Source organism: Rhinopithecus roxellana, chromosome 13, assembly GCF_007565055.1.
Source record: "Rhinopithecus roxellana isolate Shanxi Qingling chromosome 13, ASM756505v1, whole genome shotgun sequence".
Classification (NCBI taxonomy): domain Eukaryota; kingdom Metazoa; phylum Chordata; class Mammalia; order Primates; family Cercopithecidae; genus Rhinopithecus; species Rhinopithecus roxellana.
Window position 1 is genome coordinate 104,170,771 of NC_044561.1, and position 25,977 is coordinate 104,196,747.

The window sequence follows — 25,977 nt, forward strand, 5'->3', positions numbered from 1 at the left end:
GTTTTGCTAATTGCTGTATACTGAGGGCCAAACACAATGGCTGGCACATTTGTTGAATGAATGAGAAGTAGGAAGTTGGGGTGGCAGCTGAAGGTTATTTTGTCCATCCCCCAACTCCAGTGCTGGAATCGGTGCCTCCCCGACAGCCCTGAGCACAGTGATTTGTGCATATTAAGAATCCCATACACGTGGCTATTGGGTTATAGCTATTTTCAATCCCTCTCAACTTTGGGTATAGTTTTGGAAATATCAGCTGCAGTGACTTCTACTCATCCTCAGAGCCAGCTATTGCTTTGATGGGCAGCCCTGGCCTTTAAAATCTTGGCAGGAAGGGTTATTCCCACTGGCTGGGGGTGGAGCCTCCTTGTCAGGAACCTCCCAAACCAGAGGAACTACTTCCTAACTACCTGCCATCATGGGACTCAGACTGACTAAGCTAGCGTCCAGCTTCCCCTGCTCTGGCTGTGTGTGCTCGGGCAAGCTGCCTGATCTCTCTGAGCCTCTGTTTCCTCCTTGAGAATTAAGTAAACTCATGCAGTAAAAGGTCAGGATGAGGGAGGCGCTACCTTACCTTCCTAGCCAGTATTTGTGCACAGGGATGGGAAGGGAGTCGGGGAGGGGAGGGGCCACTCAGGGTGGAGGAGAGGGATTCAAAAGGTGGCAGGGGGTTCCGAGAGGAGGAGGAACTCGGGCCTTGTCAGGCGGGACACGGTGGCTTTGGGAGAGATGTATGTGCGGTGGGAGAGGGGAAGTGTTAGAGAAGGAGGTGCGGTCCCAGGAGGCAACTCCGCAGACTGCAGTTGCGGGAGGGTGGTGGGCTCCTCAGGCCCCCAGGGGATGCAGGCTCCCTCGCAACCCCTTTCCTGCAGGCTGCTGGCCCCTGGCAGAGTCCCGCTGGTGCTGCCCCGCCTTTGTTGAATGACTGGGAGGCACTCGGACAAGCAGCTTCTTCTGTGTCTCTTTAATACCCTCCAGGCCCGTCCAACCCTCCACTCCCCCTCCCTCCCCTCCCGCCGCCTTTAAGGGTGGGCCCCCTCCCCCAGCCCAAGGACTAAGGCACCAGGTGGCTGCAGCCGGCCGGCCTGGACACAGAGACGCACAGGTTGGGGACGCTGACTGCAGACGCGGACGAGCAGGGCGGGCGAGGGAGGCAGGGTTCAGGCCGCCGCGGGGTTCCCCCAGCCTCTGGGCCCATCCTGGGGGGCGGGGAAGGCGCCGACAGCCCCCGAAGGCAGCCAGTCGGGAGGAAGTGGGGAGCCACGGCGGGACTGCATCCTCACTTGCCGCCCTTGCGGGACAGACACCGAGGGAGGCACGAGAAAGTCTGCTTGACGCGCGCCAGTAGCGGCAGCGGCCGGTGGGCTTCCCGGGGCGTGCGCGGCACCAGGCGCTGCAGGGTTCCCTCCGAAGCTGCGGAGTGCGGCCCGGTGGAGGAGGCCGAGGTCGCAGAGCCCTGCCGGCAGCGCTTGCACAGCGGCAGCAGAGCGCGCAACTCCTCCTCGTCGCGGAAGGGGCTCTCGCCGAAGCGCTCCTCCAGTTGCCGGCGAAGCTGGGGTGGGCGGGTGAGGTGGGCGGGGTCAAGGCCGGCCGCGGGACGGGGTCAAGGCAGCCGGCCTCGCCCCCACCCTCCCGACCTTCGCCCTTATCCGAGCGTCCCACACCTCGCTGAGCCCCTCCCTTCCTGAGCGTCTTCTTTGCCTCCCGTCTCCCGGGTTTCCATCCCGTCACTGAGTTCCTCTTCCCTTCTAGGAGGCCCTTCCCTCTCCCTGACCCCTCTTCCGCCTTTGACACTCCCGCTTCCAGATCTGCTAAAGTGACCCCAGGCGCCCAGCCGGGATCACTCCTCCCGCTTTGCACCTGTGCTCACAACCCCATTCCCACAGGTTTCTTCCTTGCCCTACTCTTTCCCAACGCCGTCCTGCAGATAAGCCTCTGGGTACCGCCCTCAACCTGCTGAGAGCCCTTCCCCTCTCATCCTTTGTTTCCAGGGAAGCTTAGTTCCTGACATTTCTACGTGGCATCTGCCCAAGAGGTATAAGAGGGAAACTGCTGTGGTCTCATCAAGGACACAGAGGTGGAGTAGGACATGGACAGTTCTCCCCGATGGGGTCAAACACTCAAATCCTTCAGGTTCCAGCCAGGTAGGGCAGGCAGTGGGGAGTGCTGGAAGACCTGGTCAAATGGGAGGGCCTGCACTGATCTAAAGGCATTCAAATTCTAAATTGAAAAAGAAAACACCTGGCTGTCTGACAAAATACACCTAGGAGCTGGATTAGCTCAAAGACCATGAGTTTGAGACCCTAGAAAAATCCGGGTCTGAGGCACAGGCTAAATTTGTTCCAATCAGTAATCAGTTTGAGTGGGAAGAAGGATCTCCCACCCCTGGCCCAACCCAGCCCTTGACCCCATCCATCCCTACCTTCTGGGAACTGCCCCAGCCAAACTCTTCAAGCTGCTGCCTAAAGCCTGGGTTGGGGTTGGCGATGGGCCGGGTGGCCTTGATGGCTTCAAGCACGTCCCGCCAGCCTAGCCCCGTCACAGTCATCACATACGCCGTCACAATCGTGGTGCTGCGAGAGATGCCTGCAAAGCTGGGATCCCGGACAACCCCTCAGGCTTCAAGTAAGATCCAGTGTCCTCCATGCCCCCCACGCACCCCACCCTGCTTCAGCTCTCCCACCCTTGCCTCCTGAGCTCCAACCATAAGGGACCTGTCAGGACTTGCCATCCCACCTCCAGGCCTTTGCCATGCTGTTCCCTCTGCCTAGAGCATCCCCTGGGTTCTCCCACATCAAAGGCCTGAGTGAAACACCATTCATTCAGTCAACGAATATGTCCTGAGCATCTGTTCTTTTTCAGGCACTGGGGATGTAGTGGGTATAAAACAGACATGGTCTTTGCTGTCCTGGAGCTTACAGTATGGCTGAGGGGACAGACATTGATCAGAGAATCAATTCCAGGTGGTGATAATAGCTTTGAGGATGAGTCTGGGGGCTAGGAGATCCACATAGGAAGAGATATTAATCTATAGGTGGAGTGGGGTTAGGGAAGGGGTTCCCAAGGAATAGACATCAACGAAGTTTGAAAAATCGGTGAGGGTTACTCAGGAACCTTGTGGGCAGTGTGTACAAAGACCATGAGGCATAAGCCTTGTAGATTTGGAAGATGGGGACGAGGTTAGTACAGCTGGAAGGGGGAAGGAGGGAGAGGGTGGGAGATGAGACTTGGAAAATCGGCCTCGTTGCTGGGCCTCCAGCAGAGCCAGCCTGAGCCTGGATAGGATGGGCGCTCAGTGAGAAGTTAAGGAATGAATGACATCAACTGAGCGAGGGGCACCTGGGAAGACCCAGAATTCCTGTCTCCCAGCTTGGGGTTCCCCACTGCCCTGCACCACCACCTCCAAGGCCTGGAGGGGAGGAGAGAGGCCCAGAACTACTGGAGGGTGAACTACTTGCATGACTTCACTATTCCTCCCAACAGTCCCGTCAGGTCAGCTTTCTTTCTTTTCCCCATTTTACAGATGAGGACATTGAGTCTCAGAGAGAAACAGCTACTTGGCTATGGCCACACACTACTTGGCTATGGCCACACAGCTCATAAGGAATAGAGCCCTGGGTTGGCCTCTCTCCAATGAATGGTGGGCCCTCAGGCACTGTGACAGGCTGGAGAAGATCCTTCACAGGTCCAACCTTCCCACAGGATGAGTGTGTGTTCAACAGAGGGCACAGCCACTTCCTTCCTCCCCCACCTTACCCCCCAACCTTGACTCACCAGTGCACAAGGCAGTTCCCCCCATTAAGGCGGCAGCAGTGGATGAAGTTGATACATTCTTTGAAGTGCTTTTTGCTAGAGGAGAAAGCAATAGGGTAGGGAGCACTGCGGAGCAGATCTCTCAGGAGTTGTTCCACCCCCACCCCAATTCCAGGATAGCAAGGGACACAGAGCACTGAGTTCCCCAGGTCAGCCAGCACATGCAGTGAATAGGGGCCAGTACTTAGCATGAGCTGGAGGTGTGTGTGTGTGAAGCAAGAATGGTGATTTTTAAGTCAGTGAGAGAGGCCGGTTAGGGCCAATCTCACCATCTAGGCCTGTGGACCCTGTTTTCATGATGGGTTTATTGTGGCCTTTCAAAGAAATAGGTGGGAGGAAATACAAGGGTCCCACTCCTCTGGGGCCTGCAATCAGAGCACCTGGGCACAATGATGGGCAGCAGCGGGCTGGGAGCAAGATTCCCAAGGGGCAGGACTGTCTGCCTGGCTCCATCCCAAGCGGGAACGCATGACTGCTGATGTTACAAACAAAAATCCCATTTTCTGAGCTCGATTATACTTCAGGCCCTATGCTAGATCCTTGACCTCTGTCATCTGATCTTTGAAAGCCTCCTTGACTCTGATCATGCACTCTGGATTTACAGGTGAGGTTCAGAGAGGGGAAGTGATTTGTTCAAGGTCACACAGCAAGTAAATGGCAAAGCCTGGCTGGAACCCAGATGTCTTAACCCCAAGGCCAGGAACAGGCTGAACGTGACCCTTTCAAATCAGCCAGTGTAGCTGGTCCCAAGGTACAGAGTGTCTTTTTCCTATTTCATACTGATGAGACTGAGGCTCGGGGAGGTCGAGAGTCTTGGCCAAGGGCATATCACAAGGGCATGATTGAGACAGAGTCAAACCTGGAACTGGTTGAGTTGACCACCTGTGATAACTTTCTGGCCTGAGTACTTTGTCCTCCTTCAAACCCCTCTCCCTTGCCCACCACAGGAGGTGGCTGTCTGTCCATCTGTGGGTCCATCCAGGGGAACTTACATGGGTACCTCAGGGGTATCAGCCACCGGGATGCGAAGGTAGGTGATATCCTACAAGTACAAAATACACTCAGGCAGGGGACCTTGCTTGCAACCCTCCCTGAAGCTGGTCTGAGCTGCCCAGGCAGGGCATGACCCCAGCCCAGTTCCTGCCCCTCTCTGGCCCACTGTGGTTCTCTCTGTCCAAAGAAAGTAGTTGTCATCTCTGAGGCCTCCCAGCTGTGACCACTTGTGATTCCTGAACCTTCTAAGCAGATGGTGTCTCCTAACCCCATCAGCGACTTGGGCATGAGGTCTCCTATCCCTCCCAACAGGGACCCAGGAACCTTTATCGAATCACCAGGAAAGGGCTACTTAAAGGATTTGGGACTCCACTCCAAATGCAAATTACAAAATCACATCGTAAAAAAGGTAAAGCAGATTTGATTATCTTGAAGAGAAACAAAAATAATGAAAACAAGTATACATTTCATGAATCCTGATTATAAAATGACGTGCTAATTGTGAGAATAATCAAGGAATAAATTGTCAGGATTTTTTTCCAACAAACTTGCTGTGATGTCCTTTGTTTCCTGATTAGCCATACAATATCATGAAGATTATTTTTGCCCGCCTCCTGAGGACCTCCTTGCTTTTCTCAAGAAACTGTCTTAACATTTTGATGTTCAAATGGCTCTTTTCAGGGGCCAGGCCCACCACTGGCAGTAACTTAGGGACCACCAGCCAGGTTCTCATTTGTCCATGGCTTTGTGTGAGATTCCAGCCCTTCTCTCACTCACATTTCCCAAGGTCATGACATCCTGCATCTTTGGCAAAGTTTGCAATTTCACTTTGCAACACATTTGGCCTTGGGTTTGTGTGGTACTATCAAACCCTGCCTGGTAAATTCGCTGATGGAGCGGGAGGGAGGAGAGATGCTTGGGAGAAGAAGGAAGGGCTGTAGGAGCAGAGACTCGTTGTATAGACTGTCATTTCATTAGTAAATACACTCATGACTTGACAACCTTCCCCATGCAATCTAGTGACTGTTTACTCCAAATACTCCCAAATGAGGCTGCCCTAGGAGGCAAAATAAGACTCCGATGGCCTGGAAATTTCTTCTCTGAATGACATTGAAAATCATAGATTATTGGAGGTTGCTGTTAGAGAATATCAAATCTGACATATGGGAAAACTGAGGCCTAGAGAAGGGAAGGACCTTGGCCAAGGTCGCACAACAAGTCTATGGCAGAACCGGGTCTTCGTTTCAGATCTCCAGGACCTGTTCCCACCTATGGTTCTTTCTCTCCAGTGGATGATACAGACTCTAATAGATAAGGGGGAAGAGGCTCTGTTCATGGGATAAGAATATGGTTAACTTTGTTATAGCATCAGTTGTGAATTTTTGGGCACCTAGTTATGTGGTTCCCAACCACTCAGTGAAGTGGGTACTGTTATAAAGTTCCCATTTTACAGATCAGACAACTGAGGCTCAGAGGGGGCAAAGTCCTGTCTGCAAGGTCATAAAACAAATAAACGGTGAAGATGTGCCTGACATAAGCACGTGTAGTCTGGATTTATTACTTTCCTCTGCTGGGTCCTAACACCCTCATGCCCCTTTCCCAGGACTTGATAATACCAGCACCAACCGCTCTAGAGGGGACCACACTTTACAGTGTGCAAAGCACCTTCACCATCTTGCAGTCCCTGTGCATCCTCACAATAGCCCCCTGGGGGCAGACAGAGCTGAGGGATCGAAGCCCTAGAGAGGTGAAGTCACAGTCCAAGTTTGCATAGCAAGACACAGAGCCCAGAGTCATCTGTTTGGATTCATCCATCCAGTTGGGCCATGGGAAGCCCATATGGGGGCCACTTTAAGGTTCAGTGTGAGACTTCTGGTGCTAGATGGCCTGTGTTCATACCCCAACTCCTCAGCTTCCTGGATATGTGACCTTAGGTGAGTTAATTGACCTCTCGGGGCGGCAGCTGCCAAATAGGGATGATAATGTAAAATGGCCCAGTGGTGGAGACCGAATGAGTTAGCATGAGTCAAGAAGGAAGCATAGCACTTAGCACATAGTAGATATTTGATAAACGGGTCTGCACCCTCCCACCCTGCATAGTCCTGGGATGGGGGTAAGAAGTACCTGCAGCAGAGGCTGGGGTGATTCATGGATAGAGATGATGTGTGTGATCTTATTCCGGCCCAGCTGATCCAGGTCTTTGGCATCTGAAAGAAACAGGATGCTTGAGCCAATCTGGCTGGCGTGACTTATTTGTCCCTGATGGCCAAGTGCGGAGGGAGCTCACTGCCTGCCCAGCTCTCCCCCTCACCCCACCACTCCACTTTGGCCCACCCTCTGCCGGCTCCCTGATCCTCTTGCTTCTGAAGCACATGCAAATAACAGTCCAGCATCTCCCCATCCTTGCTCATGCTGTTCTTTCCCTCCAAAATACCCTTCCCAGGCATATTCTTTGACCCAGCAATTCTACTTCTAGGAATCTTGTCTATGGAAGCGCTTGCTCACACAGAAAGCCGTGTGTGGAGGATGATGTTCTCTGCAGTCCTGCTTATATCACAAATAGTTTAAACATGGGAACAACCTAGTGTTCATTAAAAAGGGACTGTATGATTAATGGCGTAGGCATACTTTGGCACAGCGTGCAGCCATTAAAAAGAGTTATATATGTTGATGTGCAATGATGCCCACAATGTATTTTTAAGGATACAGAATAAGCTTCCACTTTTATTTTAAATATTATGCCTTTATCTACAAAGATATATGAACAAGGGATGTAACCGACAGTGGCCCTCTCTAGGGACTGCATACCCAGCATATGCAGATCTTTTATATTCAGAATAAATGACACATGTCCCCTCTGTCTCCACTTCCTCATTCGATGAGCATTTACCGAGTGCTAATCATTTGTATACTTTGGCTGGGCACTGGAGGTCTGGGGCCAGCTTCGTAGCTCCTGCCCTTATGGGGCCTGCACACTTAAAGGGGATTCAGACCTTACTTGGCCAAATACTCACAGAAATCAATGTGGCATGAGCAGCTGAGGGAGCTCCCAGGAAGGAAGGGACCAGGATTTACGAGGGTAAAGCACCTGAGCCCCTCCCTCTCTGAAGCTTTCTCTGACTCTGCAGAGGGAAATGATTTTCCCACCTTGGGTCACCCAAGCCCTGGACCAGTCTGACCCTTAGTATGTTTTCTTTTTCTTTTTTTTTTTTTGAGACAGAGTCTCGCTCTGTCGCCTAGGCTGGAGTGCAGTGGCACAATCTCGGCTCACTGCAACCCCCACCTCCTGGGTTCAAACGATTCTCCTGCCTCAGCCTCCTGAGTAGCTAGGATTACAGGTGCCCACCACCGTGCCGGGCTGATTTTTGTGTTTTTAGTAGAGATGGGGTTTCACCATGTTGGCCAAGCTGGTCTCAAACTCCTGACCTCAGGTGGTCTGCCTGCCTCCGCCTCCCAAAGTGCTGGGATTAAGGGTGCGAGCCACTGTGCCTGGCCCCCTTAGCATGTTTTCTACCAAGCCTGTTTTCTACCCAAGGTCTATGTTCAGCTGTGCCTGCCAGCCACCAGCCTGGAAGCCACTGAGGAACAACGTATCTATACATGGGTGTCCCCTCCTCCTGACTGAAGATTGCAGAAGGAATGGATGAGAGAGTGGGGAATGTAAAGCTTGCCAGTTCACCCCCGCCAACTTCCAGCTCCAGGCTGCCTCCCTGCTTCAGGGATCTGGGGTGTGACGGGATTGGTGCTCATGACCCTGCTCACAAGAGGGCCCAGCCTGTCTCCAGAGACCTCTCCTCTGACAAGGAGGAAGTTAAGAGGTGAAGAGTTCCCAGCTTCCCCGCTGGAAGCAGCACCCCTAAACAGACTTCAACCCAGAACCTCAGGGTCAGAAGAGCCCTCAGCGGCTGGTAGACCTTTTGTGCTGAGGAGGAGGCTGAGGCTTAGTGCGAGTGTAGACTTGCTTAGGTCCACAGCCCAGGCCTGGAGCCCTTTGCTCTGTTCCTTTGGTCTTGTGGTAGAACACTGGGTAAGGCTGAATGGTGGGTAGGGATGTCAATGTCAGGCCCCTATGCTCTCTCCATGTCCCTTCGAGCCTGGGGACATTCGCCTGCACATGCACCCCTTGTCCTTCCTCAGCTTTTTCCCCCTCCCAGCCTGCCGCTGCTTCCCTACCCGCAACCCCATTCCTGAGATACATGGGCCAGGGCATGAATGGTGGACACAGGCCTGAGACAGGCAGAGTCCATGGCCTCGGGACAGAGTGGGCAGTGCTCACCAATGAAGTTTCCGAGGTAGAGTCCAGGAAGTACCTAGAGGAAGGACGGGCAGGGGTCAGTGGGGCAGAGGCTGCACCCCCTTCTACCCCCAGGGCAGCTGGGGGGCCCACAGCCCCTCACTGTCCTATGAAGGGTATGAACCTCAGGGCTCAGGGAGCACTCTCTTCCCTTTTGTGGGCCCTAGGTCCTCTGTGACAGGGGTCTGGGGCTCTGGGGAGGGTAGGCGAGGAGGCCAGTTAACCAACCGAGGGAACCAAGGGAGGCCAGCTTGGGTATAAGAGGGGAGAGGAGGAAGGCAGGTCTTAGGAGGAGAGGAGAGAGGTGGACTTGCAGGGTGCCGGGATGGAAATTTTGGGGCTGGGGAGGCAGAAAGGCAGGGACATGCAGAGCCGGGACAGGATGGAGAAACAGTCCCGGAGAGAGCAGGGGAGTCAGCGACAAGGCAGAGGGACACATGCAGACGGAGAGCCGGACTCACTGGGAGACAGCCTGGGAGTGACAGCCAAAACAAGACACAGCGAGAGACACAGAGTCTAGGAGAGAGGGCGGACACAGCGGGGACAGAGACGCAGGGTCAGAGAAGGAGAGACCCGACAGCCGCGGTCTCGAGTCACAGGAACACGGAGATGCTGCCGCACAGAGACCGGCGAGACCAGAAGGTCAGAGGCGGGCGGACGGAGCTGGTCAGCGCCGGGCCGCGGCGGCCGGGGCGGGGGCCGGGGAGGCTGCGCGGGGCCCGCCCCCTACCTTGGTCATGCCATTGCCCATGATCCCAGGGGCGGCAGTCCGGGCGCACCCCCAGCTCGTCGCCCGGAAAGCGATCCGGTCACAGCTGCCCTGACGTCCCAGGCCCGGCGCCTGCAGCCTGGCGGGGAACCGGGGGCCTGGCGTCCGCGGCCCTGCCCAGCCCTGCCCAGCCACCGCCACCGCCCGCCGACCCCCGGCCCGGGAGGGAAATGGTGGTGGAGCCGCCGCTGCCGCCGCCGCCGCCACAGGCTCCTCCTACCCCTTCGGTCATGTGGGGCCCCCCCTCGGGTCGCGGCGGGGGGCCGGACAAAGCCCCAGTGTGCCGGGCCCACGGCCCGAGGGACAACGGCAGTTTGTTGGGGCCGCGTGGGGCCGCCACCTCCGGAGGTGGGGGCGGGGGCGCTACCCCACCCTGGCACCGGCAGGCGCGGGCTGATGGGGGGATGTCGCCTAGAGCCCCCCGGCCGGTCCACAAACTGCTGTCCCCCTTCCGGCTCTGCCTGGACCTCCCTGCGGGCCCCGGGGCAAAGCACCCAACTTCTCCCGCCTCGGCTTCCAGCAGAAATGTGATGGGGCTGGACTTTGATCGCCAACGGCTCTCTACTCTTCAGAGTCTGCTTGGAACGTGATAAGTGGGTAATTCCTTCCGATACATCCCCTCCACCCGTGCAGACACCCTACCAACCAGCCTTTCTCCTTTCCCATCCATTCTCCCACCCTCCTGTTCACTCATTCACCCGTCCATCTTCCCATCCATACATCCATCCTCTCCTTCCTTCCTTCCATCCATTTCGGCCCGTAGGAGGGATGGTGCCATCTAGGTAAGCTCTGCTGGGACCAGGCACAACTGCCATTAGGTGCCCCAAGAAATCACAGGTGAATGTTGGGAGAGGGGTTTCAGGGAGGGTTCCAGTCTAAAGGAGACTACATCAGGATGTATTAATAGCTAGAGGTCAGGGTCCTGGAAGGGGTCTGGAGACCAAGGTTTGAGGCCCTGTTCACCTCTGACCTGCTAGATGACCCTGGGAAAGTCCCCATGAGCCCCAGCTAACCCTATCTGTGTATCTGAGGATGTTGAGGTGAGCCCTTCCGGCTCCCAGGACCAAAGCTGGAGAAAGTAAAATAATCAAGACACTTCCTATAGGACGGAAATAGAAGGAGCTGCACCAGCTTTATTCCTCCAGCCATCACTCCCACCCCTCAATCTATAGTTGTAGGTGACTGGGGATTGTGGATAGAGAGCAGGACAGAGAGAATCCACAGAGCCCTTTGAAATGAAAAAATTGGAGAAAAATAAAACTGTTTCTTTCCTGTTTCTTCCTCCCTCAAGTTCATAGCATACATGGGACTGCCTGTCTCAGCTCTCATAAAAGCCCAGAGTTCTCATAAATACCAAATTATTCAGTAAATACTTACTGAGCATCTAGTATATGATAGAGACTAGGGACACAGCAGTGGGTAGAGATTGTTCCTACCTTCATTAGCTAACGGTCTAGACCAGCATTGTCCAAATGAACTATAATGCCAGCCACATGTACAGCCACATTTAAAAAGCAGAAACAAGTTAATTGTTGATAATATTTTTATTTAACCCAATATATCCAAAATACCATTTCAACATATAGTCAGTATTTTAAAATTATAAATGAGATATTTTATATCCTTTTTAAATTGTATTAACTATTCAAAATCTGGTGTCTTTTACGTCTCAATTCAGACAAGTCACATTCCAAATGCTTACTAGTCATATGCAGTTAGTAGCTACATATTAGACATCTCAGATCTAGGAGGGAAGACAAACAAAGTAAGCAAAGAGACAAATTATTTACAAATGGTTCCAGTTTTCTATGAAGGAAACAAAGCGGCCATGGAGAACCTCTCTGAATAAGTGGCATTTGAGCTGAGAGGTGATGTATAAGAAGAACTTAGCTGTTTGAAGAGCAGAAAGCCAGGCGCGGTGGCTCTGCCTGTAATCCCAATACATGGGGATGCTGAGGCGCGAGGATCACTTGAGCCCAGGAGTTTGAGACCAGCTTAAGCAACATACTAAAACCTCACCTCTAAAAGAAATTTGGCTGGGTATGATGGCTCACGTCTGTAATCCCAGAACTTTGGGAGGCCAAGGCAGGAGGACTGTGTGAGCCCAGGAATTTGAGACCAGCCTGGGAAACATAGGGAGACCCTGTTTTTACAAAACAAAAACAAAAACAAAAAACAAAAAAATTAGCCAGGACCTGTAGTCCCAGCTACTCAGGAAGCTGAAGTGGGAGGATCACTTGAGCCCAGGCGGTCGAGACTGCAGTGAGCCATGATCGCACCACTGCACTCCAGAATGGGTGACAGAGCGAGACCTTGTCTCAAAAAATAAAAAATTACACACACAAAAAAGAAAAAGAGTGGAGAGAGTATTTCCAGCAGAAGGAACAGCATGGGCAAAAGCCCTATGATGGGAATAGCTTGGCCTCTGTAAAAAGCCAGTGGGACTGGAGTAGAGGGAGCTACAGGAGGTGTTAAGAGGACCGTTGGGGGCCAGAGCATGCAGAACCACATATAGCCGTGATTGGGAGTTAAAGTTTTTCTTATCTTCTTTTTTTTTTTTTTTTTTTTAAGACGGAGTTTCGCTCTTGTTGCCCAGACTGGAGTGCAATGGCGCGATCTCGGCTCACTGCAACCTCCACCTCCTGGGTTCAAGCAATTCTCCTGCCTCAGCCTCCTGAGTAGCTGAGATTACAGGCATGCACCACCATACCCAGCTAATTTTGTATTTTTAGTAGGATGGGGTTTCTCCATGTTGAGGCTGGTTTCAAACTCCTGACCTCAGGTGATCCGCCCACCTCGGCCTCCCAAAGTGTTGGGATTACAGGCGTGAGGCACCGGGCCTGGCCAGTTTTTCTTCCCTTCTGTTTGATAAAAACCCAACAGGAAAATTTAACCTGGGAGGCCAGGTCATCTGATTTATTTAAGTCAAATACTTTGACCCCTCACTGACCCTTTCCTTTGTGGGGGCCACTGCAGCAGCTCAGGTAAGAGGTGACAGTGCTCTGGGACAGAGTGGGACCCGAGAAGCTGGAAAGAAGGGGATGGACTCAGCATATATGAATATTTTGGCGGGGCAGCTGAAAGGACTTGCAGATTGATTGGATGTAGGGGGAAGGAAGGAATATTAGGATGGCCCCAAGGCTTCCTGCCTTGAAAGTTACTATCTGTGTCACAGAAATGAAAGCAGAGGTCTTCACCAATTCAACACATGTTTATTAGGCACTGAGCTGTATGTAGAAAATTGTGTCAAAGATGTGCTGACTTAAGTTTCCCCAAATGCCTGACCCATGGATGGTGTAAAGAAATGCTGATGTTGGGCATGGTGGCTCAAGACTGTAATCCCAGCACTTTGGGAGGCTGAAGCGGGAAAACTGCTTGAGCCCAGGAGTTGGAGACCAGCCTGGGCAACATGGCGAAATCTCCACGAACAAGCAAACTAAAACAAAAAATTAGCCGGGTGTGGTGGCACGAACCTGTAGTCCCAGTTACCTGGGAGGCCGAGGTGGGAGGATTGCTTGAGGTTGAGGCTGCAGTGACCTGTGATCACAGCACTGCACTTCAGCCTGGACAACAGAAGAGACCCTGTCAAAAAAAAAAAAAAAGGAGAGAAGAAAGACAAAAGGAAGGAAGGAAGGAAGAGGAAGGAAAGAGAGAGAGAGAGAGAGAAAGAAAGAAGGAAAGAAAGAAAGGAAGGAAGGAAGGAAGGGAGGGGAAGGAAAGAGAGAGAGAGAAAGAAAGAAGGAAAGGAAGGAAGGAAGGAAGGAAGGAAGGAAGGGGAAGGAAAGAGAGAGAGAAATAAAGAAAAAACGAAAGAACGAAAGAAAGAAAGAAAGGAAGGAAGGAAGGAAAGAAACTGATAAATGAGCTTGAAGACTAGCTCCTTACCATGGCCCTGGCCTTAGCTCTGTGATCCTAGGCAGGGGAGCCAATGTCCCTTAATTTACCCATAGAGGGGCAATTATAACAGTCCTTTGTACTCCCATTGAGTGTTAAGGGGGAAGACACAAATTACATGTAGGAAATAATTCTTTCAAGTTAAAAGCCCATATATGTTATTAGATCTAACACATTTAATATTTATGTACTGTTCAGCCTTTGGAATTATTAGTTAATACAAAGCCCAATCTGTCTTAAATCATGAAATGACCATTTTACAAAATCAATAATAGGAAGATGCTAAAATATGGGTCTCACCCTGTCATTCCCTTGCTTAAAGCCCTTTAGTGGATTACTGTGGTAGACAAAATAATGGTCCCCCCAAAGGTGTTTACACTCTATTTCCTTGAAACTGTGAACGTTAGGTTACATGGCAAAGGGGAATTAAAGCTGCAGATGGAATTAAAGTTGCTAATCTCGGCTCACTCCAACCTCTGCCTCCCAGGTTCAAGCTATTCTCCTGCCTCAGCCTCACAAGTAGCTTGGATTACAGGTGCCCACCACCATGCCTGGCTAATTTTTGCATTTTTAGTAGAGATGGGGTTTCACCGTGTTGGCCTGGCTGGTCCTGAACTCCTGACCTCAAGTGATCCACCCACCTTGGCCCCCCAGAATGCTGGGATTAGAGGCGTGAGCCACGGCACCCGGCCAGAATCAGCTGGTCTTGAGATGGAGAGATTATGCTGGATTACTCAGAGGGGCCCAACATAATAACAAGGGTCATTATTAGTGAAAGAGGGAGGCAGGAGAGTAGGAATCAGAGGGGATGAGATGACAGAAGCAGAAGTTGGAGTGGTGTAATTGCTGGGTTTGCAGATCGAAGGGGGCCCACAGCCAAGGGATGCAAGTGGAAAAGGCAAGGAAACAGATTATCCTAGCGCTTACAAAAGAAACTCAACCCTGCCAACACCTTCATTTTAGCCCAGTGAGACCCATTTCATATCTCTAACCTCAAGAACTGTAAGATACTACGTCTGTGTTGTTTTAAGTCGCTATGTTTGTTGTGATTACAAGCAGCAACGGGAAATTCATATGCTCACCAACACCTTTAGGAAAATGTCCAACCTGCTTAGCATGGCACACAAGGAAGCCTTGTGGGATGTGGTTTCTGCCACTGACTTTAAGCAGGTTTTTTTCAACTTCTCTGGGCCTCAGTTTCATCATCTATGAGGAGGAAAAGAAACCCTCTGTAGGTCTGCAGTAAGATTAAATGAGAGGACATGTTTCAAATACCTAGTAGAAAGACTGGAACACAGTACATTATTATTATTATTATTACCATTGGCATTACTATTATCACAGAAAAATTGACAGAGTAAGAACCCTTGTCTCTACTCCCTTCACTAGGGCTATGTTTCCACATCTGTGAAAAAGGAAACAAGACCAAACAGGTGTGGAAGCCTTGTCTCTCCCCTCTACTCCACTCTTTCCTAGTTACTGATCTGTGTCATGCTTTGCTTTCTCTGACTTCCAACTTCGCATATGCTGTTCTCTCTGCCTGGAATGCTCTTCCCATCCTTCTTACCAAGCTAACTCTCATTTCCTCCTAGAAGTCTTTATTGACTCCTATTAGACTAGTTTAGAAACCAGTATGATGCATTCCCAAAGCATGCTAAACTTCCTCTATCATATTATTGCTATGGCCTGTGTGTTTCTCATTGGGAAAAAAAAATCTTAAATCCAGGTAAGGATACTTTGACCTATTTGCTTCAATTGTGTTGTTTAAATAAAACAAAAACATTCTAAATAAACTTGAAGTAGTTAAGTTCCCTTTTCTCTCCCCACTTCCTTCACTCTCTCCCCAACTAGTATCATGAATTTAGTGCGTATCTTTTGACAGGCAGGGATACTCACCACTATACTCACAAGGATTGGCTATGGTGCATATCTTTTGAGTCTGTGTTGTTAAACTCTTACTATATATACATACAAAAGAATATGAAATACACCTTTATATGTGTTTATAATTAACACAGATTGTAACCTTTAAAAAACATTTCTCATTCTACAACTTTCTTTTATTCACTCAACAATAGGTTTTGGGAATATGTACATATCGATAGAGCTCTGGATCATTCTTATCACTGTATGGTATTTTATTATTAGAATATATTGACCGGGTGTGGTGGCTCACACCTGTAATCCTAGCACTTTGGGAGGCCAAGACCAGTGGATTACCTGAGGTCGGGAGTTCACAACCAGCCTGGCCAACATGGCGAAACCATCTCTACTAGAAATACAAAACTCAGCTGGGCATGGTGGTGGGTCCCTGTAATCGTATCTACTAGGGAGGCTGAGGCAGGAGAATCACTTGAACCCAGGATGTGGAGGTTGCAGTGAGCCAAGATCACACCATTGCACTCCAGCATGGGTGATAAGAGCAAAACTCCGTCTCAAAAAAAAAAAAAAAAAAAAGGAATATATCCCATTTTATTCATCCATCACCCTACTAGTGGACATTTAGATTGTTTCTAATATTGTCTGTGTTATCAAGAACATTGCAAACAACATCCTTATACATATGACCTATGTAGTGGTGTAAAAATTTCTTTAGGAAGGTTGTCACCTTGCACATTAACTACAAGATGAAAGGTATTCCATGGAGATGTGGGCCTATAGGATATTGTCTAGTAGTGGAATCTCTGGGTTGTAAGGTTCCACAACTTTATGAGATACTGCCAAATTGCATTCCAAGGTGTGAATAGCATGTAAAGGCTCCCGTTTCCCCATGTCCTCACTAACATCTGACCTCATAAAAAACATTGACATATTTTATTTTTGTATAGTTGATGTATTTCAAATCATACAATTATTTTTATTTACATTTCTCAATTGGCTTTCCGGCCATTTGAGTTTCTTCTGCTGAAAATTCCCTATTTATATCCTTTGCCCATTTTTCTTTTCTTTTGTAGGGGTGAGGGTGGGGATGTCTTTTCCTTAACGGTTTGAAGGAGTTCCTTGAGCACCAATCCTTTGTTATATATGTTCTAGATGTTTCCTCCCAGTCTGTAGCTTATCTGCTAATCGGATTTACATGTCTTTTGTGCAGTGGCATGATCTCAGCTCACTGCAACCTCTGCCTCCAGCATTCAAGTGATTCTCCTGCCTCAGCCTCCCAAGTAGCTGGAATTACAGGCATGTGTCACCACACCCAGCTAATTTTTGTATTCTTAGTAGACACGAGGTTTCACCATGTTGGCCAGGTCTCGATCTCTTGAGCTCATGATCTGCCTGCCTCGGCCTCCCAAACTGCTGGGATTACAGGCGTGAGCCACCATGCCCAGCCTGGCAGTTTAAATTTTGAGGTAGTCACAGATCATCTTTTTCCTTTATGAGTAGTGTTTTATTATTGTTTATCTAAGAAGTCCTTTCCCACCCCAAGATAATAAATATAACATGTATATGTCTTAAATATTTGTTATCATATTTATTTAATCCATTTAATTAGGCATCTATTTTTCAACTCTATGGAAAGTAAATTTCTCAGTGCCATTTACCGAGTCCTCTATTTTTTCCCCAGTGATTTATAATGCCACCTCTATTGTACATCAAGTACACACACACACGCACACACACACACACTCTCTCTCCTGTGTCTGTTTTGAAGCTCTACCCCTCATTGGCTTGGTAGGCAGAGAAGTGTCTCCTTGCCCCAACATATACACATTGTTCTTTTGATTTTGACAAGATTCCTCAAAAATCCTGATTGGATTGGGGAAAATACACATCTTTCTGATATTGAGCCTTCCCATCCATGAACATGTATATCATTACATTTATTTGATGTCCTTTAACAATATTTTGTAATTTTCTCTATAAGAATATAAACTCCATTAGGGCAAATGCTCTGTCAGTTTTCCTCTCTGCTGTATCTTCAGAGTCAAGAACAGAGCAGGACACACAGTAGATGCTTCATAAGAATTTGTTGTTTAACGTCTTTCATATACTTTATGAGATCTGTTTCTACATATCTTGTATTTCTGTTGCTATATATTTTTATTGTAGTTTCCAATCAGCTATGGTTGGTATATAGAAATTCAAATGTTATTTTTGGGTTGAGGTTTTTTTTTTTTTTTTTTTTTTTTTTTTTTTTTAACTCTTTAATTTGTTCTAATACTCTGTAGATTCTTTGGATTTTTAAATGCAGACAGTCCTGATGGACATCTATTTCAGAAGAAGAGAAGAATGGATATTGTGTAGGCAACTAGCAGCATCTTCCACACTACTACTGTATGAAGCTAGAACAGTCAGGTACTCTAGCCCTGGCAGCTAAAGCAGTTTGTGGACTTTAAATCTGAAACAAATAGTACAACAAAGCAGGTATCTGTTGAGTATTCATTTGGCCAATTCCAGTACCAGTAGTGGTATCTATTCAGCAGAGGTGCTAGTAAAAGCAACAGCATCCAGTGCTATTTGCAGCAGTCATGTCAGTAGTGGTGTCTGATGTCCAGTAATAATCAGAAATGGCACCCCAATCAAAGTTTCTGCAAACTCTGATTTTGACCATAATTTTGATCAGCTAGACTCCCTGAATTCCTTCCCCATTTTTTGATTCTGATTTCCAGCAACTCTGTGACTCATTCAATATCCTACCAATGAATTCCATTTCTATTTCAGTTAATCAAAGATAGTTTTTTTGTAACCAAGAATTCTGAACAATTAAACTCTCATGTTATCTGCAAATGATAACTTTGTGTCTTTTTTTTTTTTTTTTGAGACGGAGTCTTGCTCTGTCGCCCAGGCTGGAGTGCAGTGACCGGATCCCAGCTCACTGCAAGCTCCGTCTCCCGGGTTTACGCCATTCTCCTGCCTCAGCCTCCCGAGTAGCTGGGACTACAGGCGCCCGCCACCACGCCCGACTAATTTTTTGTATGTTTTTTAGTAGAGACGGGGTTTCACCGTGTTAGCCAGGATGGTCTCGATCTCCTGACCTTGTGATCCGCCCGTCTTGCCCTCCCAAAGTGCTGGGATTACAGACTTGAGCCACCGCGCCCGGCCAACTTTGTCTCTTTCTTTTTTTTTTTTTTTTTTTGAGACGGAGTCTCGCTCTGTCGCCCGGGCTGGAGTGCAGTGGCCGGTTCTCAGCTCACTCCAAGCTCCGCCTCCCGGGTTTACGCCATTCTCCTGCCTCAGCCTCCGAGTAGCTGGGACTACAGGCGCCCACCACCTCGCCCGGCTAGTTTTTTGTATTTTTTAGTAGAGACGGGGTTTCACCGCGTTAGCCAGGATGATCTCGATCTCCTGACCTCGTGATCCGCCCGTCTCGGCCTCCCAAAGTGCTGGGATTACAGGCTTGAGCCACCGCGCCCAGCCTGTCTCTTTGTTATATATGCATTCAAATAATGAAATGCAAAGATCTTAAGTTTTCAGTTTAGTCAATTTTGACAAATGCGTATACTCAATATAACCCACATCTTTATTAAGAGATGGAAATCCCCATCACTCCAGAAAGTTCCTTCATCTCCTTCCCAGTCAACCCAACCTCAGTACTTTTAAAACAAAATGAGCTGGCTGGGTGCAGTGGCTCACGCCTGTGATCCCAGCACTTTCGGAGGTCGAGGCAGGTGGATCACGAGGTCAGGAGTTGGAGACCAGCCGGGCCAACATGGTGAAACCCTGTCTCTGCTAAAAATACAAAAATTAGCCGGGCGTGGTGGCATGTACCTGTAATCCCAGCTGCTCGGGAGGCTGAAATAGGAGGATCATTTGAGCTCAGGAGGCAGAGGCTGCAGTGAGCCGAGATGGTGCCACTGCACTCCAACCTGGACAACACAGCGAGACTCTGTCTCAAACAAACTACAATGAGCTATCATTGTAGTCACTTAAATGAAAAAGATGGACAAGATCAAATGTTGGTGAGGCTATAGACCTTAAGAATTAGAAAGCGGCTGGGATAGCAAAGGTGACTTGCCGCGTTACCGACTGACCAAGTGACCGGGTGACTTAGTGAGTAACTTCTTTAAGTAAGGAAACTCAGTAAATTACATCTGGTAAATTACATTTACCAAAAGCTGACATCTTTTCAGACGCAGCGCTCTTAGGCTAAGGAAAGTGCAGTTGGAGGCGGCAGGGGGCAGAGGCAGCCAGCCTCAGAACGAATTGCCCCAGGGTCGCGGAGAAGCGGGCCTGGGAAAGAAAGGTTGAGGAAGCCGGGGGAACTAGGCTGCCAGTACACCCAAGAGCCTCCAGAGGCTCTGGGATCTGCGCACTCCGCCGAGAGCGTGCCTTTGGCTCATCCAATCAGAGCGGCGGATCCAACCGCTTCTCTGTCGCCTTGGCAACTGGACGCACAAGCGCGCCCGGCGAGCGGTGGCGGTTTGGATCTGGCCCGTGGGGAATCGCGTTATGTCGCGACCCAAGGTAGGAGTCAGCCTGACCCAGATGCTTTTATCGTCCCTAGAAAAAGGGAGGAAAGCCGCAGAAGGATTCAAAATCGGTGGGGGCGGCCGGGCGCGGTGGCTCAAGCCTGTAATCCCAGCACTTTGGGAGGCCGAGACGGGCGGATCACGAGGTCAGGAGATCGAGACCATCCTGGCTAACACGGTGAAACCCCGTCTCTACTAAAAATACAAAAACTAGCTGGGCGAGGTGGCGGGCGCCTGTAGTCCCAGCTACTCGGGAGGCTGAGGCAGGAGAATGGCGTAAACCCGGGAGGCGGAGCTTGCAGTGAGCTGAGATCTGGCCACTGCACTCCAGTCCGGGCGACAGAGCGAGACTCCGCCTCAAAAAAAAAAACAAACAAACAAACAAACAAAAAACAAAATCGGTGGGGGATGTTCCTCGCGGAATGGGTAGCGGGGTGGGGCGGGGGGAGGGGGTGGTGTTCTCGCGGAGGAATTCCGGAAAAAGCAAGAAAAAGTCGACGAACTTAGAGGAAAGACTACAACTCCCGGCATGCACCGCGCCGCCCAAGCTGCTGCGCAAGTCCAGCGAGCCCGGCCGGCTGGGGGGAAATTTACACAACAGTGGGATTCTAAACTCCGTGACCCCTGGGGAAGTTGAACCTCAGAATTTCAGATTTCCTGATTTGGCGAAGCCCGCCTGCCCGTCCATCCATCCATCCATCCATTATCCATCCATTCAAAACAACGCTAATTAGTGTCTTTTCCCCATCAAACTCATTGCTGGCCAGGGGACACAGGTGAATCAGACAAACCTCTGCCCTCTAAGAGGGCACAGACCAATTCCCCCATTTTAAGAATGGGAAAAATGAAAGTCGAAGAGGGAAAATGAATTACTGTAAAATCCGCTCTCCCCACCCCAACCCACTTTTTTTTTTTTTTTTTTTTTTGAGACGAAGTCTCACTGTGTCACCAGGTTGGAGTGCAGTGGCATGATCTCAGTTCACTGCAGCCTCTGCCTTCCGGGTTCAAGCGATTCTCCTGCCTCAGCCTCTAGAGTAGCTGGGACTCCAGACGCACGCCACGACGCCCAGCTAATTTCTGTATTTTTAGTAGAGACGTGGTTTCACCATGTTGGCCAGGATGGTCTCGATCTCTTGACCTCGTGATCTGCCCGCCTCGGCCTCCCAAAGTGCTGGGATTACAGGCGTGAGCCTCCATCCCACTTCTTAATCCCAGCTCTCATTCATGAATGGAACCTTCATTTCTCTTCTTTCTTTTCTGTTTTTTTTTTTTTTTTTTTTTTTTTTTTTTTTTTTTTTTTTTTTAGACAAGTTCTCACTTTGTTGTGAGGAGGGAGTGCAGTGGTGTGATCTTGACTCAGTCGACTTCCTGAGCTCAAGCGATTCTCCTGCCTCTGCTTCCCAAGTAGGTGGGATTACCAGTGTGTGCCACCATGCTCAGCTAATTCTTTTTAAGTTTGTGTAGAGACAGGAGTCTTTACGTTATGTTGCTGTGTTGCCCGGGCTTGTCTGGAACTCGGCCTCAAACCATCTCCCGCCTTGGCCTCTCAAAGTGCTGGGATTACAGGCATGAATCACTGCACCTGGTCAGCCTCTTATTTCTTTAATTCCCTCTCCCAACAAAGAGTGAGTTTATCTGCTTTCAGAGTGCCTTGAACTTCGCCTTTTTACTACAATTCATTACTCATGTGACTATTTGTTTAACATCTGTCTTCCCCGCTGCTCTGGGATCTAATCTGACTTGTTCTTCTCTGTATTCCCAGTCCTCAGCACAGAGCTGACTACAGTTGATACATATTGAATGACTGTTGAATGACCTACCTAGATGCTCAGCTAAAAAACTGGGACTGTTGGCTCCTCCATCTTCCTGACATCCCACATCCAATAAAAGCCTCCTTCCTTTAACTTTCTGAATATGTCTTGAGTTTATTTTTTCCTCTACCTCAACTACTATGCTAATCATGACCAAACTCTCAAATTTTAAAAATTAATACTCTTTAAACACACAGATTGGGACACATATAACTTTTTTTTTTTTTTTTTTTTTTTGAGACAGGGTCTCATTCTGTTGCCCAGGCTGGAGTGCAGTGGCATGAACACGGCTCACTGAAGCTTCAACCTCTTGGGCTTGAGTGATCCTCCTTCCTCAGCTTCCTGCATATCATTTGATAAAAATATTATTAGGAAAAAAGAAAACAAACATCTACTGAAATAGTCCCTTCTCATGAACCCGACTGATTCCTTTGAAAGGAAGGACGAACTGCAGGTTGCTGAAGAATGCACAAACTCTTAGCAGTCTACACTGTGAATATAGTTTAGACATGAGTGTAGCAGACCATGTTGGATGAAGGAAAAAAATAGTGGACTACTTCTTTGTGAAACGATGAATTTTGTTTTTGTTGTTGGAAAGGGAAACAAAGGTCTCCTATATATTGACTTAGGACTTCGCGGTTTCTTTCAAATGACCCAGGGGAAATAGGAGTATGAATTTATTTGAACAGGATCGTTCATGTCAGCCTTAAGAGAACATGCCGGGATATACTTTGTGTACTCTCACAAAAATATGCCCAGAGAAGGCCAGAAGTCAGAATACCATGTGTTCCAACCGTTGACCTCATCTCCTCAAGGTGATTCAGGTCGCCAAGACCTCAGCTCCAAGGCATATTGGGAACTCTTCAGAGGGCTACGGGGAAATGAGGAATTGGATCAGGCAGGAATGAAGCTGGGGTTAGTGGAACTGGCTAAGCAATGAAGCTGATCTCTGGTTAGATGATCAAAGTCTAATCACAATGGGTAGGCTGGTGTGGCAAACTGGTTTCAGCATGGCTGTCTCCACCTGGTGGGTAGTACCAGGGAGCTCAGAGCAGGACTCCAGGAATAGAGCCAAGAATGAAGGCAGCTGGCAATGTCACGATCCTATGCTCTTTTTGACTCAACACCAACTGGTGCCATTCATGCTACCCTCCATGAATGGCACCAACGGGAAATAAAAGTTCTCTGTTTGTAGCCCATACAAGCAACCAAGCCACTTTTGAATCATTTTCTCAATAAGATCATTTTTTTAAAAAGTCTTATAGCCTTATCTTTTCTAAATGCATTATTTTAGTGGTTTGGGGAAAGTTTATATCCCTGGGCTGTTTTTTGGGTCAAGATAGTAATAGGACTTCTATCTCAGGCAATGTGACAGATGAGATTTCTTGAAAAGCTTATTAACACAACACACTTAAAACTGTTGGCCAAAATATAACAGACATCCTTTGAACTGTATAACTGACCTGCGTATGTGGAGGGGCAAGGATTGGTAGAAGAAAAATCCCCAAGGGACCACCACCCTAACACACACACACACAAAGAAGAAAAATAAAAAACAGAATTGTCACTAACTGATTCTTCATTCGTCATTTTCCTTGGGGAAGTCATTGATTGTCTCACAAACAGGAGTTGAAGCGTCATGGGGCCCACTGGGCAAGGAGTTGGAACTGAGACCTCACCATAAAGCTGGACCCTTCAGACACCCCCACCCTTAGTAAAGGTGTAATTAGAACCAATTTACCCTTCAGCAGTGGGAGACAACTAGGAAGCTAGGCAGCTTCAGTGTAGGGGAAAAAACCTTTCTCCTGAGAAATCTTTTTTTTTTTTTTTTGTGACGGAGTCTTGGCGTCCACCCAGGCTGGAGTACAATGGCACCATCTCTGCTTACTGCAAGCTCTGCCTCCTGGGTTCAAGCGATTCTTCTACCTCAGCCTCCCAAGTAGCTGGGATTACAGGTACTCGCTACCACCCTGGCTAATTTTTGTATTTTTAGTAGAGACAGGGTTTCACCATGTTGGCCAGGCTGGCCTCAAACTCCTGACCTCATAATCCGCCTGCCTCAGCCTCTCAAAGTGCTGGGATTACAGGCATGAGCCACTGCGCCCAGCAAGAATTCTTTTTTTTTTTTTTTTTTTTTTGAGACGGAGTCTCGCTCTCGCCCGGGCTGGAGTGCAGTGGCCGGATCTCAGCTCACTGCAAGCTCTGCCTCCCGGGTTTACGCCATTCTCCTGCCTCAGCCTCCGGAGTAGCTGGGAATACAGGTGCCCGCCACCTCGCCTGGCTAGTTTTTTTGTATTTTTCAGTAGAGACGGGGTTTCACCGTGTTAGCCAGGATGGTCTCGATCTCCTGACCTCGTGATCCGCCTGTCTCGGCCTCCCAAAGTGCTGGGATTACAGGCTTGAGCCACCGCACCCGGCCCCAGCAAGAATTCTTAACCATAGATGAGTCCTCAGGCTAGTCTGAGAAATGCTAAATAAGATGTTACCATAAGGTTTACTGTTCTTGGGGGCCCAGGCAGATGTAAATGCTAAACATCTCTCTTTGACTCCTATAATGGTCAAATTACATAATAATTACATAATAAAAGATGTTTTAAATGAATTATATAATTGCATAATTGTATAAGAAAAGATGTTTTAAATAAGTTTAAAAAAAAAAAAAGCCTGTTCATGATAAACCCTCAGAAAACCAGGGAATAGTAGGAAATTTACTCAATTTGGTACAGGAAACTATAGGAATCTACAGCCAGTATCATTCTTAAAAGCTGAAATAGAGAATGCATTCCTGTTATGATCAGGAGCAAGATAAGGATGTCAGCTGTTACCACTTTTAGTCAACTTTGTACATACTAGAGTTTTCACCAGTGCAATAAAGCAAGAAAACTAAATAAAAAGCATAAATATTGAAAAGAAAGAAGTAAATCTGCCTTTATTCACAGATGACATCATTGTATCCAGAGAAAACTCAAAGGATTTACAAACTACCAGAACTAATAATTCAGCAAGGGCATCAAATACAAGGTCAATGTACAAAACCAGTTATACTTCTATATATGTATTGGTTTCCAGTTTGTGACAAATTGTCACAAATTCAATGGCTTTTAAAAACACTAACTTATTATCTTACAGTTATTTATTTATTTATTTGAGATGGCATCTCACTCTGTCACCCAGGCTGAAGTGCAGTGGCACAATCTCGGCTCACTGCAACCTCTGCCTCCTGGGTTCTCCTGCCTCAGCCTCCTGATTAGCTGGGATTATAGGTGTGCACCACCATCCTGGCTAATTTTTGTAATTTTTAGTAGAGATGAGGTTTCATCATGTTGGCCAGGCTGGTCTTGAACTCCTGACCTCAAATGATCTGCCTGCCTCGGCCTCCCAAAGTGCTGGGATTACAGGCGTGAGCCACTGCGCCTGGTCCCTATCTTACAGTTAATGAGATCAGAAGTCTGAAAGGGTTCTCGCTGGGCTGAAATCAAGGTGTTAGTAGGGCTGCCTTCATATCTGGAGGCTCTAGGAGAGAAGCCCTGTTTTTTGCCTTTTCTAGTTTCTGGAGACTGTCTCATGGTCCCCTTTCGTGTTCAAAGGCAGTTCTTCTCACAGTGCGTGACTCTGCCACTCTGCCATTGACTCTGCCTTCTTCCGCATTTAAGGATCCTTACATTGGGCCTACACAGAAAATACAAAATAATCTTTCTATTTTAAGGTTCTTTGATTAGCAACCTTAATTCCATCTGCAATTTTAAATTCCCCTTGCCATATAATGTAACACATTGATAGGTTCTAGGGATTAGGACACGGACATCTTTGGAGATGGCCTTTTTCTGCTTATTACAATTTACTATCATTAGGTAGAAAACGAAATTTGAAAATACTGTATCCAATAGCATCATAAAATAAAAAACCTATGAATAAATTTAATTAAAAATATACAAGGCTGCTATACTGAAAACTAGAAAATAGTGTAGAAAAAAATTTTTAAAATTTAAATTAATGGAG

At 48.4% G+C, this 25,977-nt stretch overlaps 2 protein-coding genes across 5 annotated transcripts in view; one reads left to right on the forward strand and one right to left on the reverse strand.

The window, feature by feature from the left end:
* Positions 1–936: 936 nt before the first annotated feature.
* Positions 937–10,254, reverse strand: DUSP15 (dual specificity phosphatase 15). Of its 4 annotated transcripts, none has more exons than XM_010352781.2 (7): positions 9,828–10,254; positions 9,080–9,113; positions 6,928–7,010; positions 4,803–4,852; positions 3,772–3,846; positions 2,420–2,591; positions 937–1,549 (listed from the first exon to the last, which is right to left on the reverse strand). In XM_010352781.2, the coding sequence occupies exons 1-7, from the start codon at positions 9,846–9,848 to the stop codon at positions 1,277–1,279; spliced, it is 708 nt and encodes a 235-aa protein (XP_010351083.1). In that variant the 5' UTR covers positions 9,849–10,254; the 3' UTR covers positions 937–1,276. The 4 variants fall into 4 exon arrangements, with proteins under 4 accessions (XP_010351083.1, XP_010351084.1, XP_030771783.1 ...); XM_010352782.2 differs by lacking the exon at positions 9,828–10,254 and adding an exon at positions 9,559–9,752; XM_030915923.1 differs by lacking the exon at positions 9,828–10,254 and adding an exon at positions 9,326–9,752.
* Positions 10,255–10,634: 380 nt separating this feature from the next.
* Positions 10,635–25,977, forward strand: part of TTLL9 (tubulin tyrosine ligase like 9) — a 73,273-nt gene continuing 57,930 nt past the window's right edge. The window contains 1 exon segment of the mRNA XM_010352780.1: positions 10,635–10,703. Coding sequence (XP_010351082.1) covers positions 10,635–10,703 — 69 coding nt within the window.

Excerpts from the sequence above, each read along its gene's own strand:
- DUSP15 (XM_010352781.2), bottom strand. The coding sequence starts at position 9,848 with ATGGGCAATGGCATGACCAAG. Across the intron at positions 2,592-3,771 it reads GGGAACTGCCTTGTGCACTG|CTTTGCAGGCATCTCTCGCA; the intron begins GTGAGTCAAGGT and ends CCGGGATCCCAG. Across the intron at positions 1,550-2,419 it reads GCTGGGGCAGTTCCCAGAAG|CTTCGCCGGCAACTGGAGGA; the intron begins GTAGGGATGGAT and ends CGCCCACCCCAG.